Here is a 16,591-nt window from a genome sequence, read left to right as displayed (position 1 = left end):
ATGGTCACTCGGAGGAGATCTGGTGGATAAAACATAGAACATGGTCACTCTCTGAGGAGATCTGGGAGATAAGACACAGAACATGGTCACTCTCTGAGGAGATCTGGTGGATAAGACATAGAACATGGTCACTCTCTGAGGAGATCTGGTGGATAAGACATAGAACATGGTCACTCTCTGAGGAGAGCTGGGAGATAAGACATAGAACATGGTCACTCTCTGAGGAGATCTGGGAGATAAGACATAGAACATGGTCACTCGGAGGAGATCTGGTGGATAAAACATAGAACATGGTCACTCTCTGAGGAGATCTGGGAGATAAGACAGAACATGGTCACTCTGAGGAGATCTGGGAGATAAGACATAGAACATGGTCACTCTCTGGGGAGATCTGGGAGATAAGACATAGAACATGGTCACTCTAGGGGATCTGAGGGATAAGACATACATAACATGGTCACTCTAGGGGATCTGAGGGATAAGACATACAGAACATGGTCACTCTAGGGGATCTGAGGGATAAGACATACAGAACAAGATCACTCTAGGGGATCTGATGGATAAGACATACAGAACATGGTCACTCTAGGGGATCTGAGGGATAAGACATACATAACATGGTCACTAGGGGATCTGAGGGATAAGACATAATGAACATGGTCACTCTAGGGGATCTGGGAGATAAGACATAGAACATGGTCACTCTCTGAGGAGAGCTGGGAGATAAGACATAGAACATGGTCACTCTCTGAGGAGATCTGGGAGATAAGACATAGAACATGGTCACTCGGAGGAGATCTGGTGGATAAAACATAGAACATGGTCACTCTCTGAGGAGATCTGGGAGATAAGACATATAACATGGTCACTCTCTGAGGAGATCTGGGAGATAAGACATAGAACATGGTCACTCGGAGGAGATCTGGTGGATAAAACATAGAACATGGTCACTCTCTGAGGAGATCTGGGAGATAAGACATATAACATGGTCACTTTTTGAGGAGATCTGGGAGATAAGACATAGAACATGGTCACTCTCTGAGGAAATCTGGTGGATAAGACATAGAACATGGTCACTCTCTGATGAGATCTGGGAGATAAGACATAGAACATGGTCACTGAGGAGATCTGGGAGATAAGACATAGAACATGGTCACACTGAGGAGATCTGGGAGATAAGACATAGAACATGGTCCCTCTCTGAGGAGATCTGGTGGATAAGACATAGATCATGGTCACTCTGAGGAGATCTGGTGTATAAGACATAGAACATGGTCACTCTCTGAGAAGATCTGGTGGATAAGACATAGAACATGGTCACTCTGAGGAGATCTGGTGGATAAGACATAGAACATGGTCACTCTGAGGAGATCTGGTGGATAAGACATAGAACATGGTCACTCTCTGAGGAGATCTGGTGGATAAGACATAGAACATGGTCACTCTGAGGAGATCTGTGTGATAAGATATAGAACATGGTCACTCTCTGAGGAGATCTGGTGGATAAGACATAGAACATGGTCACTCGGAGGAGATCTGGTGGATAAAACATAGAACATGGTCACTCTGAGGAGATCTGGTGGATAAGACATAGAACATGGTCACTCTGAGGAGATCTGGTGGATAAGACATAGAACATGGTCACTCTCTGAGGAGAGCTGGGAGATAAGACATAGAACATGGTCACTCTCTGAGGAGATCTGGGAGATAAGACATAGAACATGGTCACTCGGAGGAGATCTGGTGGATAAGACATAGAACATGGTCACTCTCTGAGGAGATCTGGTGGATAAGACATAGAACATGGTCACTCTGAAGAGATCTGGGAGATAAGACATAGAACATGGTCACTGAGGAGATCTGGTGGATAAGACATAGAACATGGTCACTCTCTGAGGAGATCTGGGAGATAAGACATAGAACATGGTCACTCTCTGAGGAGATCTGGGAGATAAGACATAGAACATGGTCACTCGGAGGAGATCTGGTGGATAAAACATAGAACATGGTCACTATCTGAGGAGATCTGGGAGATAAGACATATAACATGGTCACTCTTTGAGGAGATCTGGGAGATAAGACATAGAACATGGTCACTTTCTGAGGAGATCTGGTGGATAAGACATAGAACATGGTCACTCTGAGGAGATCTGGTGGATAAGACATAGAACATGGTCACTCTCTGAGGAGAGCTGGGAGATAAGACATAGAACATGGTCACTCTCTGAGGAGATCTGGGAGATAAGACATAGAACATGGTCACTGAGGAGATGTGGTGGATAAGACATAGAACATGGTCACTCTCTGAGGAGATCTGGGAGATAAGACATAGAACATGGTCACTCTGAGGAGATCTGGGAGATAAGATATAGAACATGGTCACTCTGAGGAGATCTGGGAGATAAGACATAATGAACATGGTCACTCTAGGGGATCTGAGGGATAAGACATATAGAACATGGTCACTCTAGGGGATCTGAGGGATAAGACACACAGAACATGGTCACTCTAGGGGATCTGAGAGATAAGACATAATGAACATGGTCACTCTAGGGGATCTGAGGGATAAGACATACAGAACATGGTCACTCTAGGGCACATATGTCAGAGTCAAGGCCCGCGGGCCACATCCGGCCCGCAAGAAGGTTTTTTACGGCCCCTGGGATGATCTTGATTTATTATTAGAACCGGCCCGCAGCAAGCCGGCAGCCCGCAGATCTTTTACACGCACCAATACTACATTTCCCACAATGCAAAGGTGACGCACCGAGCAGTAGGCTGCTTCATTTCAATATTTATTGGCACAGCAGTCGTCAGCATCACAGTAAAATTAACTTTCAGATACCCATCAAAAATGGCAAAACGGAAGGTGGATACTGAGAACCGGGGGTTTCAAACAAGGTGGGAGTCGGAGTATATGTTCACGAAGGTAGCTGGAAAACCTGTGTGTCTTCTGTGTGGAGAAAGTGTGGCGGTACTGAAAGAGTATAATCTGAGACGACATTATGAAACGAAACACGCGGACACACACGCGGACGCAACTGTCAAGGCCAGTTTTATTTTGGCAGAAGAGATCGCTAAATCAGCCCGGCCATTTACGGAGGGGGATTTCATCAAAAACTGCATGATTAAAGTTTGTGACGAAGTTTGCCCAGAAAAAAGGCAACTCTTTTTAAATGTGAGTCTGAGCAGAAACACCATTGCCGAGAGAGTAGACCAGTTGTCCATCAATCTAAAAGAGCAGCTTGTGAAAAAGGGAAAAGATTTTATTGCATATTCCTTGGCTGTGGATGAGAGCACCGACATTTCTGACATTGCCCAGTTGTCAATTTTCATCCGCGGAGTGGACTCCAACCTAAGCGTGACAGAGGAGTTTTTGGCTTTACGTCCTATGCATGGCACAACTACGGGGCATGATTTGTATGAAGAGGTGTCAAGATGTGTAAATGAGATGGAGCTGCCTTGGGAAAAACTCGTGGGTTTGACAACCGACGGAGCACCTGCGATGTGTGGACACAGGAGCGGACTGGTGGCGAAGATACGGGAAAAGATGCAAGAGGAAAACGCGACAGGTGAGCTGACAGCTTATCATTGTATCATACACCAGGAAGCGTTGTGCGGTAAAGCCTTGAAAATGGAGCATGTAATGAGCATCATCACGCGCACAGTTAACTTTATCAGAGCCAAAGGTTTGAATCACCGCCAGTTCAAGGCATTTCTGACGGAGTTAGAAACGGAGCATGGTGATTTGCCTTATCACACAGAGGTGCGATGGCTAAGCCAGGGAAAGGTGCTTCAAAGATGTTTCGAGCTTCGTGAGGAGATTTGTCTGTTCTTGGACAGCAAAGGGAAAGACACAACACAACTCCGAGACGAAATGTTTCTGTGTGAAATGGCTTTTCTGTGTGACATTACGAGTCATCTGAATGCAATAAACTTGCAGCTGCAGGGTCGGGATCGTGTCATCTCTGATATGTACAGTACAGTGAAGGCATTTAAAACCAAACTGACTCTGTGGGAGACGCAGATGCGGAAAGAAAATTTGAGCCACTTTCCCAGCTGCCAGACCATGAAAGAGAAGCTCTCTACCAGTGCGTTCCCGAGCACACAGTTGGCTGATAAAATAGGTATGCTTGCCGCTGACTTTCGACGCCGATTTGCTGACTTTGAAGCACAAAAAAGCAGGTTGGAACTGCTCGGTAACCCATTTGCTGTTGACGTGGAAAGCTCACCACCAAACCTCCAAATGGAGTTGATTGACCTCCAATGCAATGATGCACTGAGGGCAAAATATGCGGCAGTGGGTGCTGCGGAGTTCGCCCGTTTCCTCCCCGGCACAATGCCCCAGCTGCGCATCCAGGCTGCTCAAACGTTGTCTATGTTTGGCAGCACATACCTGTGTGAACAACTGTTTTCTTTGATGAACCTGAACAAAACATCACACAGAAGTCGACTTACTGCTGAACACCTCCACTCAATTCTGAGGATTTCTTCAGCTCAGAGCCTTACCCCGAACATTGATGAACTTGTGGAAAAGATGGGACACCACCAAGTATCACCCTCAACCTCAAACAAGTGAACATTACTGTGCAATCACATATTTAGAGTTTTTACTCAGTTCAAGTTTAAAAGTTAAAATTTAATATTTGTTTTCACTGCATGTTACTTCTCCTTAAACAAAGTGTTGTTTTTGATTAATAGATTTTTGCACTTTATTTTTTTGTATTTCAATCCAATTATATTTTAAAAATATTTCAGTTGAGTGGATGATAGAAAATTGCTATTATTGTTTTTTCTTTGAAGTAAATTTAGCCCACTTTTGCTAAAATAGAAAATATAGTCTACTGATGGTGCCTTGAATACCGGTTTCTTTCATTTAATGTTCATGTTATGGGGATATTTATATAAAGGAAATTTGTCTTTTGTGTCTGTTGAAAATTAAAGATTACTGACAGAGCCATAAGAAAATATTGCTTTATTTATCTGATCATATTGTAATATATTTGTTAGGTTTTCAGTAGGTTCAATTAGGTTCACTAGACTATATGCGTCATTTAAAAAATTTTCAATGAACATTCGAACAGTCCGGCCCTCGTCTTGTAGCTGATTTTTTTATTTGGCCCTCCGTCCATTTGACTTTGACACCCCTGCTCTAGGGGATCTGAGGGATAAGACATACAGAACATGGCCACTCTAGAGGATCTGGGGGATAAGACATACAGAACATGGTCACTCTAGGGGATCTGAGGGATAAGACATACATAACATGGTCACTCTAGGGGATCTGAGGGATAAGACATACAGAACATGGTCACTAGGGGATCTGAGGGATAAGACATACAGAACATGGTCACTCTAGGGGATCTGAGGGATAAGACATACAGAACATGGTCACTAGGGGATCTGAGGGATAAGACATACAGAACATGGTCACTCTAGGGGATCTGGTGGATAAGACATAATGAACATGGTCACTCTCTGATGGGATATGGGGAGGGAACACACCATATCACACCAATGCTAGTAATGGATATGTTCCAAACAGCACCCTATTCCCTATTTAGTGTACCTTTGACCAGGACCCACAGGGCTCTGGGTGACAGTATGTTAGTATGGGTATTCAGCTCAGGACCCACAGGGCTCTGGGTGACAGTATGTTAGTATGGGTATTCAGCTCAGGACCCACAGGGCTCCGGGTGACAGTATGTTAGTATGGGTATTCAGCTCAGGACCCACAGGGCTCTGGGTGACAGTATGTTAGTATGGGTATTCAGCTCAGGACCCACAGGGCTCTGGGTGACAGTATGTTAGTATGGGTATTCAGCTCAGGACCCACAGGGCTCTGGTCTAAAGTATTGCACTATGTAGAGAACAGGGTGGCATTTAGAACACGCAAATGGCTTTCTTATTCCCAATAACAGGGATGTCCTTCTGTCCAGTACTGACCTTAGTGAACACCTTGATGGTGTGATTGAGGAAGTCAGCTTCCTCCTTGTCAGGTAAGGCCAGCAGATGAGCAGCACAGTCCAGGATGCAGAGCAGGGTCAGTTTGTGGCCCTGGAGGAGAGGGAACAACAGACATAGAATTAGGGTTTAGGGTTCCAAAAGGTTTTCTCCTGCTTGGAGGATTTCCCACCTGGGAAATTCTGAAAAATCAAAGAATTTAGGGAATGTTACTTGAATATTTAAATTTGATTATATATATATATATATCACCTGACCCGGGAAGGAAGGTATAGAGGAACCTTAACCACACAATAACCTATTCCTTTGTAGCTCAATTGGTAGAGCACTGCGCTTGTCACGCCAGGGTAGTGGGTTCCACTCCAACGACCACCCATACGTAAAATATATGTATCCATTATTAAATCATTTTGGACAAAAGTCTGCTAAATGCATAGCATGTATTATTTGTTATTAATTCTACGGTTTACACACTATGTGATAAGCCACACCAACCACGCGGCAGCCCATACTAACTACGCAACAACCCCATACTAACCACGCGACAACCCATTTTACATAAGTGATATCCCATATTAACCACACGATAACCCATATGAAATAAGTGATATCCCATATTAACCACGCTGTAACCCATATCAACCATGCTGTAACCCATATCAACCACGCTGTAACCCATATGAAATAAGTGATATCCCATATTAGCCACTCTGTAACCCATATCAACGACGCTGTAACCCATATCAACCACACTGTAACCCATATTAACCACGCTGTAACCCATATCAACCACGCTGTAACCCATATCAACCACGCTGTAACCCATATCAACCACGCTGTAACCCATATCAACGACGCTGTAACCCATATCAACCACGCTGTACCCCATATCAACCACGCTGTAACCCATATTAACCACGCTGTAACCCATATCAACCACGCTGTAACCCATATCAACCACGCTGTAACCCATATCAACCACGCTGTAACCCATATTAACCACGCAGTACCCCATATTAACCACGCTGTAACCCATATTAACCACGCTGTAACCCATATCAACCACGCTGTAACCCATATCAACCACGCTGTAACCCATATCAACGACGCTGTAACCCATATCAACCACGCTGTAACCCATATCAACCACGCTGTAACCCATATTAACCACGCTGTAACCCATATTAACCACGCTGTAACCCATATCAACCACGCAGTAACCCATATCAACCACGCTGTAACCCATATTAACCACGCTGTAACCCATATCAACCACGCTGTAACCCATATCAACCACGCTGTAACCCATATCAGCCACTCTGTAACCCATATCAACCACGCTGTAACCCATATTAACCACGCTGTAACCCATATTAACCACGCTGTAACCCATATCAACCACGCTGTAACCCATATCAACCACGCTGTAGCCCATATCAACCACGCTGTAGCCCATATCAACCACGCTGTAATCCATATCAACCACGCTGTAACCCATATCAACGACGCTGTAACCCATATCAACCACGCTGTAACCCATATTAACCACGCTGTAACCCATATTAACCACGCTGTACCCCATATCAACCACGCTGTAACCCATATTAACCACGCTGTAACCCATATTAACCACGCGACAACCCATATTAACCACGCTGTAGCCCTTATCAACCACGCTGTAACCCATATTAACCACGCTGTAACCCATATTAACCACGCGACAACCCATATCAACCACGCTGTACCCAATATCAACCACGCTGTACCCAATATCAACCACGCTGTACCCCATATTAACCCATATGTTAATAAGTGATAACCCATATTAATCACTCTGTAACCCATATTAGCCACTCTGTAACCCATATTAACCACGCGACAACCCATATTAAACACGCTGTAACCCATATCAACCACGCTGTAACCCATATCAACCACGCTGTAGCCCATATCAACCACGCAGTAACCCATATCAACCACGCTGTAACCCATATTAACCACGCTGTAACCCATATCAACCACGCTGTACCCCATATCAACCACGCTGTACCCCATATCAACCACGCTGTACCCCATATCAACCACGCTGTACCCCATATTAACCACGCTGTACCCCATATCAACCACGCTGTAACCCATATCAACCACGCTGTAACCCATATCAACCACGCAACAACCCATATCAACCACGCTGTAACCCATATCAACCACGCTGTACCCCATATCAACCACGCTGTAACCCATATCAACCACGCTGTAACCCATATCAACCACGCTGTAACCCATATCAACCACGCTGTAACCCATATTAACCACGCTGTAACCCATATCAACCACGCTGTACCCCATATTAACCACGCTGTACCCCATATTAACCACGCTGTACCCCATATCAACCACGCTGTACCCCATATCAACCACGCTGTACCCCATATCAACCACGCTGTAACCCATATTAACCACGCTGTAACCCATATCAACCACGCTGTAACCCATATCAACCACGCTGTAACCCATATTAACCACGCTGTAACCCATATCAACCACGCTGTACCCCATATTAACCACGCTGTACCCCATATTAACCACGCTGTACCCCATATCAACCACGCTGTACCCCATATCAACCCATATGTTAATAAGTGATAACCCATATTAATCACGCTGTAACCCATATTAATCACGCTGTAACCCATATGAATCACGCTGTACCCCATATCAACCACGCTGTACCCCATATTAACCACGCTGTACCCCATATCAACCACGCTGTACCCCATATCAACCACGCTGTACCCCATATTAACCACGTGACAACCCATATTAACCACGCTGTAACCCATATTAATCACGCTGTAGCCGGGGCGGCAGGGTAGCCTTGTGGTTAGAGCGTTAGACTAGTAACCGGAAGGTTGCAAGTTCAAACCCCTGAGCTGACAAGGTACAAATCTGTCATTGTAAATAAGAATTTGTTCTTAACTGACTTGCCTAGTTAAATAAAGGTAAAAAAAATAGCCCATATTAACCAAGCGATAACCCATAAGTGATAACCCATGTCAACCACGCGATAACCCCCATGATAACCCATATGAAATAAGTGATAACCCATATTAAGTGATAACTCGACCACGTGACAACCCATATCAACCATGCAATAACCCATATCAACCACGTGACAACCCATATTAAATGAGTGATACCCCACATTAACCACGCAATAACCCATATTAAATGAGTGACCACGCGATAACCCATATTAAATGAGTGATAACCCACATTAACCATGCAACAGCCCATATTAAATACACAACAACCCATATTTGCAAAAATGTCTAAAAACCTGTTTTCACTATCATTATTGGATATTGTGTGTAGATTTTTATTGATTTAATCCATTTTAGAATAAGGCTGTAACGTAACAAAATGTGGAAAAAGCTAAGGTCTGAATACTTTCCGAAGGCACTGTATATGACATCATCATACCTTCTCCAGAGAATTGAGTGCATGCTGAGAGTTGTAGTTTTTCTGGCCCAGGGCCTGGACATCCTGAGAGGAGATGATTGGCTCTTTGAGCTGCTCCAGCCAGGACCACATGAGACCAGCCAGCACCATAGGGTCTCTCTCTAGACTCAGCCTCTCCCAGGCTCCTTCTCTGGAGTTCAGCTCTGTCTGCCGGACCACACACACTATCGTATTAGTAGTCAACAAAACACCTGGGTTCAAATTCTTTATCTGTGTTTCATTGAGCTGCCTATTGCAATGGAAGCAATAGAACAATTCAAATGGTGCCAACCTGGCACGTCAACCTGGCACGTCAACCTGGCACGTCAACCTGGCACGCCAACCTGGCACGTCAACCTGGCACGTCAACCTGGCACGTCAACCTGGCACGTCAACCTGGCACGTCAACCTGGCACGTCAACCTGGCACGTCAACCTGGCACGCCAACCTGGCACGTCAACCTGGCACGTCAACCTGGCACGTCAACCTGGCACGTCAACCTGGCACGCCAACCTGGCACGTCAACCTGGCACGTCAACCTGGCACGCCAACCTGGCACGCCAACCTGGCACGTCAACCTGGCACGTCAACCTGGCACGTCAACCTGGCACGTCAACCTGGCACGTCAACCTGGCACGTCAACCTGGCACGTCAACCTGGCACGCCAACCTGGCACGCCAACCTGGCACGTCAACCTGGCACGCCAACCTGGCACGCCAACCTGGCACGTCAACCTGGCACGTCAACCTGGCACGTCAACCTGGCACGCCAACCTGGCACGTCAACCTGGCACGTCAACCTGGCACGCCAACCTGGCACGCCAACCTGGCACGTCAACCTGGCACGCCAACCTGGCACGCCAACCTGGCACGTCAACCTGGCACGCCAACCTGGCACGCCAACCTGGCACGTCAACCTGGCACTCCAGGCAGGCTAAAGCAAACGCTGAAAGTATTTCATATAGTATCTGTCAAACTGTCATGTCTTACCTACCACATCAGTCAAACTGTCATGTCTACCTACCACGTCAGTCAAACTGTCATGTCTTACCTACCACATCAGTCAAACTGTCATGTCTTACCTACCACGTCAGTCAAACTGTCATGTCTTACCTACCACGTCAGTCAAACTGTCATGTCTTACCTACCACGTCAGTCAAACTGTCATGTCTTACCTACCACGTCAGTCAAACTGTCATGTCTTACCTACCACGTCAGTCAAACTGTCATGTCTTACCTACCACGTCAGTCAAACTGTCATGTCTTACCTACCACGTCAGTCAAACTGTCATGTCTTACCTACCACGTCAGTCAAACTGTCATGTCTTACCTACCACGTCAGTCAAACTGTCATGTCTTACCTGCCACGTCAGTCAAACTGTCATGTCTTACCTACCACGTCAGTCAAACTGTCATGTCTTACCTACCACGTCAGTCAAACTGTCATGTCTTACCTACCACGTCAGTCAAACTGTCATGTCTTACCTACCACGTCAGTCAAACTGTCATGTCTTACCTACCACGTCAGTCAAACTGTCATGTCTTACCTGCCACACTGAGACCTTGTAGTGGAGATCTTCATCATTCAGGCCCAAAGCCAGAGCTCTGGCCACCAGCAGACGTCTGGCTTCCAGGGACAATTCAGCATACAGGGTGATGACAGGGACCTCTGTCAGCCTCTCCCTGTCCTCTCTGTCCTTCCGTTCCTCTCTGTCCTCTCTTTCTCCAGCCTTCCCCCTCACTCTTTCCTCTCTGTCTCCAGCCCTGTCTACCCCACACACAGACTCCTCTCCTCCTGTAAGGCTCATCACAGGCATATCTCCTCTCCACGGCCTCCCCTCTGACAGCTCTTCTCCCGAGGGCTTGGACAGACTACCCCCAAACCCAAAGGACAGACTTCGCTGGCCCTCGCAGAGCTGCTTCCGTCTCTGGAAGAGAGGAGACATGTTCTTCTGGGTGTGGTGATCACTCTCCTTAGAACTCCTTTCCTGTCCTCCTCGCCTCTCCTCCCTTGTCTGCTCTCCCATGGAGAAGGGGTGGTGCTGTGGAGGGAGGCTAGGGGATGTGGGGGGCTCCCAGGCTGTGGCTAGCTGGTGATGGGTCAGAGGATTGCTGCAAGGGATGCTCCAGATGTGGTTCTGGTTCTGCTCCTGGTCTGGGTCTCGTCTGGGGTCTAGCTTATACAAGGCTGAGTCACTGTAACTCAGCAAGCGTTTCCCCGGATGCAGAGGCTTCAGGAGGGAGGCAGCCACCCCATTCTGCCGCTGCCACAGAGGGTCCAGCTCCTGGTCACTGGACAGAACCGGGTCGTGGGCCAGGGCTGGGCTGAGAGGGGGCTCTAAGAGTAACGATGGTTCCTGGAGTAGTGCTAGGTTTGGAGTGAGAGGTCGTTCCATGTGTACTGTGTGGGTTAGGGCTGTCTGAGGGCGGGGACAAGGCTGGGTTAGGGCTGTCTCAGGGTGGGGACAAGGCTGGGTTAGGGCTGTCTCAGGGTGGGGACAAGGCTGGGTTAGGGCTGTCTCAGGGTGGGGACAAGGCTGGGTTAGGGCTGTCTGAGGGCGGGGACAAGGCTGGGTTAGGGCTGTCTCAGGGTGGGGACAAGGCTGGGTTAGGGCTGTCTCATTGTGGGGACAAGGCTGGGTTAGGGCTGTCTCAGGGCGGGGACAAGGCTGGGTTAGGGCTGTATCAGGGCGGGGACAAGGCTGGGTTAGGGCTGTCTCAGGGCGGGGACAAGGCTGGGTTAGGGCTGTCTCAGGGCGGGGACAAGGCTGGGTTAGGGCTGTCTCGGGGCGGGGACAAGGCAGGCGGGGTGAAGGCACAGGGATACCCTTCCCTCTCATCTCCTTCCCCAGCAGCTGGATGGCCTGCTGGGACACTGTCTTCTCCACCTCCGCCGTCAGGTCTGGAACCTCCAACACCGCCTCCTCCACCACCACCTTCAATCACATCATCATCATCATCAACAGTCATGTCTGGAACCTCCACCACCGCCTCCTCCACCACCACCTTCAATCACATCATCATCAACAGTCATGTCTGGAACCTCCACCACCGCCTCCTCCACCACCACCTTCAATCACATCATCATCATCATCAACAGTCAGGTCTGGAACCTCCAACACCACCTCCTCCACCACCACCTTCAATCACATCATCATCATCATCATCAATAGTCAGGTCTGGAACTTCCACCACCACCTCCTCATCCACCACCTTCAATTACAACAATATCATCATCATAATCAGGTGTGCAAACATTTAAACGAAATAGAGATCCTTAACATTAAGAAAAATCCCTAAACAAAATGCAGTATTTTTTTTTACATTTATGTAGATGCAGAAAGTAAACAGCATAGTGGGTCAATTCCCTCAACAACTAAGAGTGTTGAATCGCATGTCTCAACTTCTCTGCTGTCTTGGTGCCCTGCCTACCACGCTGTGAACAGCGTGAAGCCAACCTGTGCACATGCGCAGATACTGTGTGTGAATGTGTGAGAGCGGAGTGTTGCATCTCGCTCAGCTCAATATCCTAGCCTATTAATTGATGATAGGCCCTGCTTTACTGAAGATGCAAAACATTGCAAGCCAAGAAATTGCAAGATATAGCTTCTGATTGATGATAGATAGACATAGTACACAGTTCTGACTCGGTCTGCTTGGTGGCCAACCTACCTATACTGATAGATAAGCATAGTACACAGTTCTGACTCGGTCTGCCTGGTGCTCAACCTGGCTACTGTGCCCCTCCCCTCACTAGCCTGCTCTGCCAGGACAACAACCTCTCCCTCAACGTCAGCAATTCAAAGGAGCTGATTGTGGACTACAGGAAAAGGAGGGCCGAGCACGCACCCATCCACATTGATTGGGCTGTAGCATAGTGGGTCAAGAGCTTCAAGTTCCTCGGCGTAGATATCACAAAGGAATTAACATGGTCCACACACACACACACAGTTGTGAAGAGGGCTCGACAGCGCCTCTTTCCCCTCAGGAGGTTGAAAAGTTTTAGCATGGGTCCTCAGATCCTCAAAAGGTTATACAGCTGCACCACTGAGAGCATGTTGACTGGCTCCACCACCGCTTAGTACGGCAACTGCAAGGCACCTGAGGCACTACAGAGGATGGTGAGTACGGCCCTGTACATTACTGAGGCCAAGCTCCCTGCCATCCAGGACCTCTATACCAGGCGGTGTCAGAAGAAGGCCCTTAGAACTGTCGAAGACTTAAGCCACCAAAGCCATAGTCGATTCTTTAATGCTTAACCATCTGAACGCAATGTGAATTCACATGGTATTTTATGGATTTTTATATCATTTGAACAAAAAACTGATAAAAAAAAAGACATTTTAAAAATTAAGACAAAAATTCAATTTGTCGCATCACTAATCCGCATCAACAGTCAGGTCTGGAACCTCCACCTTCAACAACAAAATCAACAGTCAGGTCTGGAACCTCCACCTTCAACAACAAAATCAACAGTCAGGTCTGGAACCTCCACCTTCAACAACAAAATCAACAGTCAGGTCTGGAACCTCCACCTTCAACAACAAAATCAACAGTCAGGTCTGGAACCTCCACCTTCAACAACAAAATCAACAGTCAGGTCTGGAACCTCCACCGTCAACAACAAAATCAACAGTCAGGTCTGGAACCTCCTCCTTCAACAACAAAATCAACAGTCAGGTCTGGAACCTCCACCGTCAACAACAAAATCAACAGTCAGGTCTGGAACCTCCACCGTCAACAACAAAATCAACAGTCAGGTCTGGAACCTCCACCGTCAACAACAAAATCAACAGTCAGGTCTGGAACCTCCACCTTCAACAACAAAATCAACAGTCAGGTCTGGAACCTCCACCTTCAACAACAAAATCAACAGTCAGGTCTGGAACCTCCACCTTCAACAACAAAATCAACAGTCAGGTCTGGAACCTCCACCGTCAACAACAAAATCAACAGTCAGGTCTGGAACCTCCACCGTCAACAACAAAATCAACAGTCAGGTCTGGAACCTCCACCGTCAACAACAAAATCAACAGTCAGGTCTGGAACCTCCACCTTCAACAACAAAATCAACAGTCAGGTCTGGAACCTCCACCTTCAACAACAAAATCAACAGTCAGGTCTGGAACCTCCACCTTCAACAACAAAATCAACAGTCAGGTCTGGAACCTCCACCGTCAACAACAAAATCAACAGTCAGGTCTGGAACCTCCACCGTCAACAACAAAATCAACAGTCAGGTCTGGAACCTCCACCTTCAACAACAAAATCAACAGTCAGGTCTGGAACCTCCACCTTCAACAACAAAATCAACAGTCAGGTCTGGAACCTCCACCTTCAACAACAAAATCAACAGTCAGGTCTGGAACCTCCACCTTCAACAACAAAATCAACAGTCAGGTCTGGAACCTCTACCGTCAACAACAAAATCAACAGTCAGGTCTGGAACCTCCACCTTCAACAACAAAATCAACAGTCAGGTCTGGAACCTCCACCACCTCCTTCAAAAACAAAAGTAATATTTAGTTTTTTTTACCTGTCTATTATACCATAATAATGTATTACCTGTCTATTATACCATAATAATGTATTACCCGTCTATTATACCATAATAATGTATTACTCATCTATACCATAATAATGTATTACCTGTCTATTATACCATAATAATGTATTACCTGTCTATTATACCATAATAATGTATTACCCGTCTATTATACCATAATAATGTATTACTCATCTATACCATAATAATGTATTACCTGTCTATTATACCATAATAATGTATTACCTGTCTATTATACCATAATTTTTTTAATTTTAATTTTACCTTTATTTAACCAGGCAAGTCAGTTAAGAACAAATTCTTATTTTCAATGACGGCCTGGGAACAGTGGGTTAACTGCCTGTTCAGGGGCAGAACGACAGATTGTCAGCTCGGGGGTTTGAACTCGCAACCTTCCGGTTACTAGTCCAACGCTCTAACCACTAGGCTACCCTGCCGCCCCATAATAATGTATTACCCGTCTATTATACCATAATAATGTATTACTCATCTATACCATAATAATGTATTACCCGTCTATACCATAATAATGTATTACCTGTCTATTATACCATAATAATGTATTACCTGTCTATTATACCATAATAATGTATTACCTGTCTATTATACCATAATAATGTATTACCCGTCTATTATACCATAATAATGTATTACCCGTCTATTATACCATAATAATGTATTACCTGTCTATTATACCATAATAATGGATTACCTGTCTATAATACCATAATAATGTATTACCTGTCTATTATACCATAATGTATTACTCATCTATACCATAATACCATAATAATGTATTACCTGTCTATTATACCATAATAATGTATTACCTGTCTATTATACCATAATAATGTATTCCCTGTCTATTATACCATAATAATGTATTACCTATTATACCATAATAATGTATTCCCCGTCTATACCATAATAATGTATTACCTGTCTATTATACCATAATAATGTATTACCTGTCTATTGTACCATAATAATGTATTACCTGTCTATTATACCATAATAATGTATTACCCGTCTAATATACCATAATAATGTATTACCTGACTATACCATAATAATGCATTCCCCGTCTATACCATAATAATGTATTACCTGTCTATTATACCATAATAATGTATTACCTGTCTATTATACCATAATAATGTATTACCTGTCTATTATACCATAATAATGTATTACCTGTCTATTATACCATAATAATGTATTACCTGTCTATTATACCATAATAATGTATTACCCGTCTATTATACCATAATAATGTATTACCTGTCTATTGTACCATAATAATGTATTACCTGTCTATTATACCATAACGTATTACCCATCTATACCATAATAATTAATTCCCGGTCTATACCATAATAATGTATTACCCGTCTATTATACCATAATAATGTATTACCTGTCTATTATACCATAATAATGTATTACCTGTCTATTATACCATAATAATGTATTACCTGTCTATTATACCATAACGTATTACCCATCTATACCATAATAATCTTTTACCTGTCTATTATCCCATAATAATGTATTACCTGTC

General features: G+C 45.2%; 1 protein-coding gene across 1 annotated transcript in view; it reads right to left on the bottom strand.

Moving 5' to 3' along the window:
• The window catches only part of LOC139413952 (protein tyrosine phosphatase domain containing 1a), a 93,824-nt gene that overhangs the window by 5,899 nt on the left and 71,334 nt on the right, over positions 1 to 16,591 (bottom strand). The window contains exons 8-10 of the mRNA XM_071161842.1: positions 11,012 to 12,400; positions 9,448 to 9,633; positions 5,947 to 6,057 (exon numbers count right to left, since the gene is read on the bottom strand). Of these exons, the coding sequence (XP_071017943.1) occupies positions 5,947 to 6,057; positions 9,448 to 9,633; positions 11,012 to 12,400 (1,686 nt within the window). The remainder of the gene's footprint in view (positions 1 to 5,946; positions 6,058 to 9,447; positions 9,634 to 11,011; positions 12,401 to 16,591) is intronic.

The sequence above is a fragment of the Oncorhynchus clarkii genome, chromosome 7, assembly GCF_045791955.1.
Source record: "Oncorhynchus clarkii lewisi isolate Uvic-CL-2024 chromosome 7, UVic_Ocla_1.0, whole genome shotgun sequence".
Taxonomy (NCBI): domain Eukaryota; kingdom Metazoa; phylum Chordata; class Actinopteri; order Salmoniformes; family Salmonidae; genus Oncorhynchus; species Oncorhynchus clarkii.
This window is presented reverse-complemented; position numbering and strand designations above follow the sequence as displayed.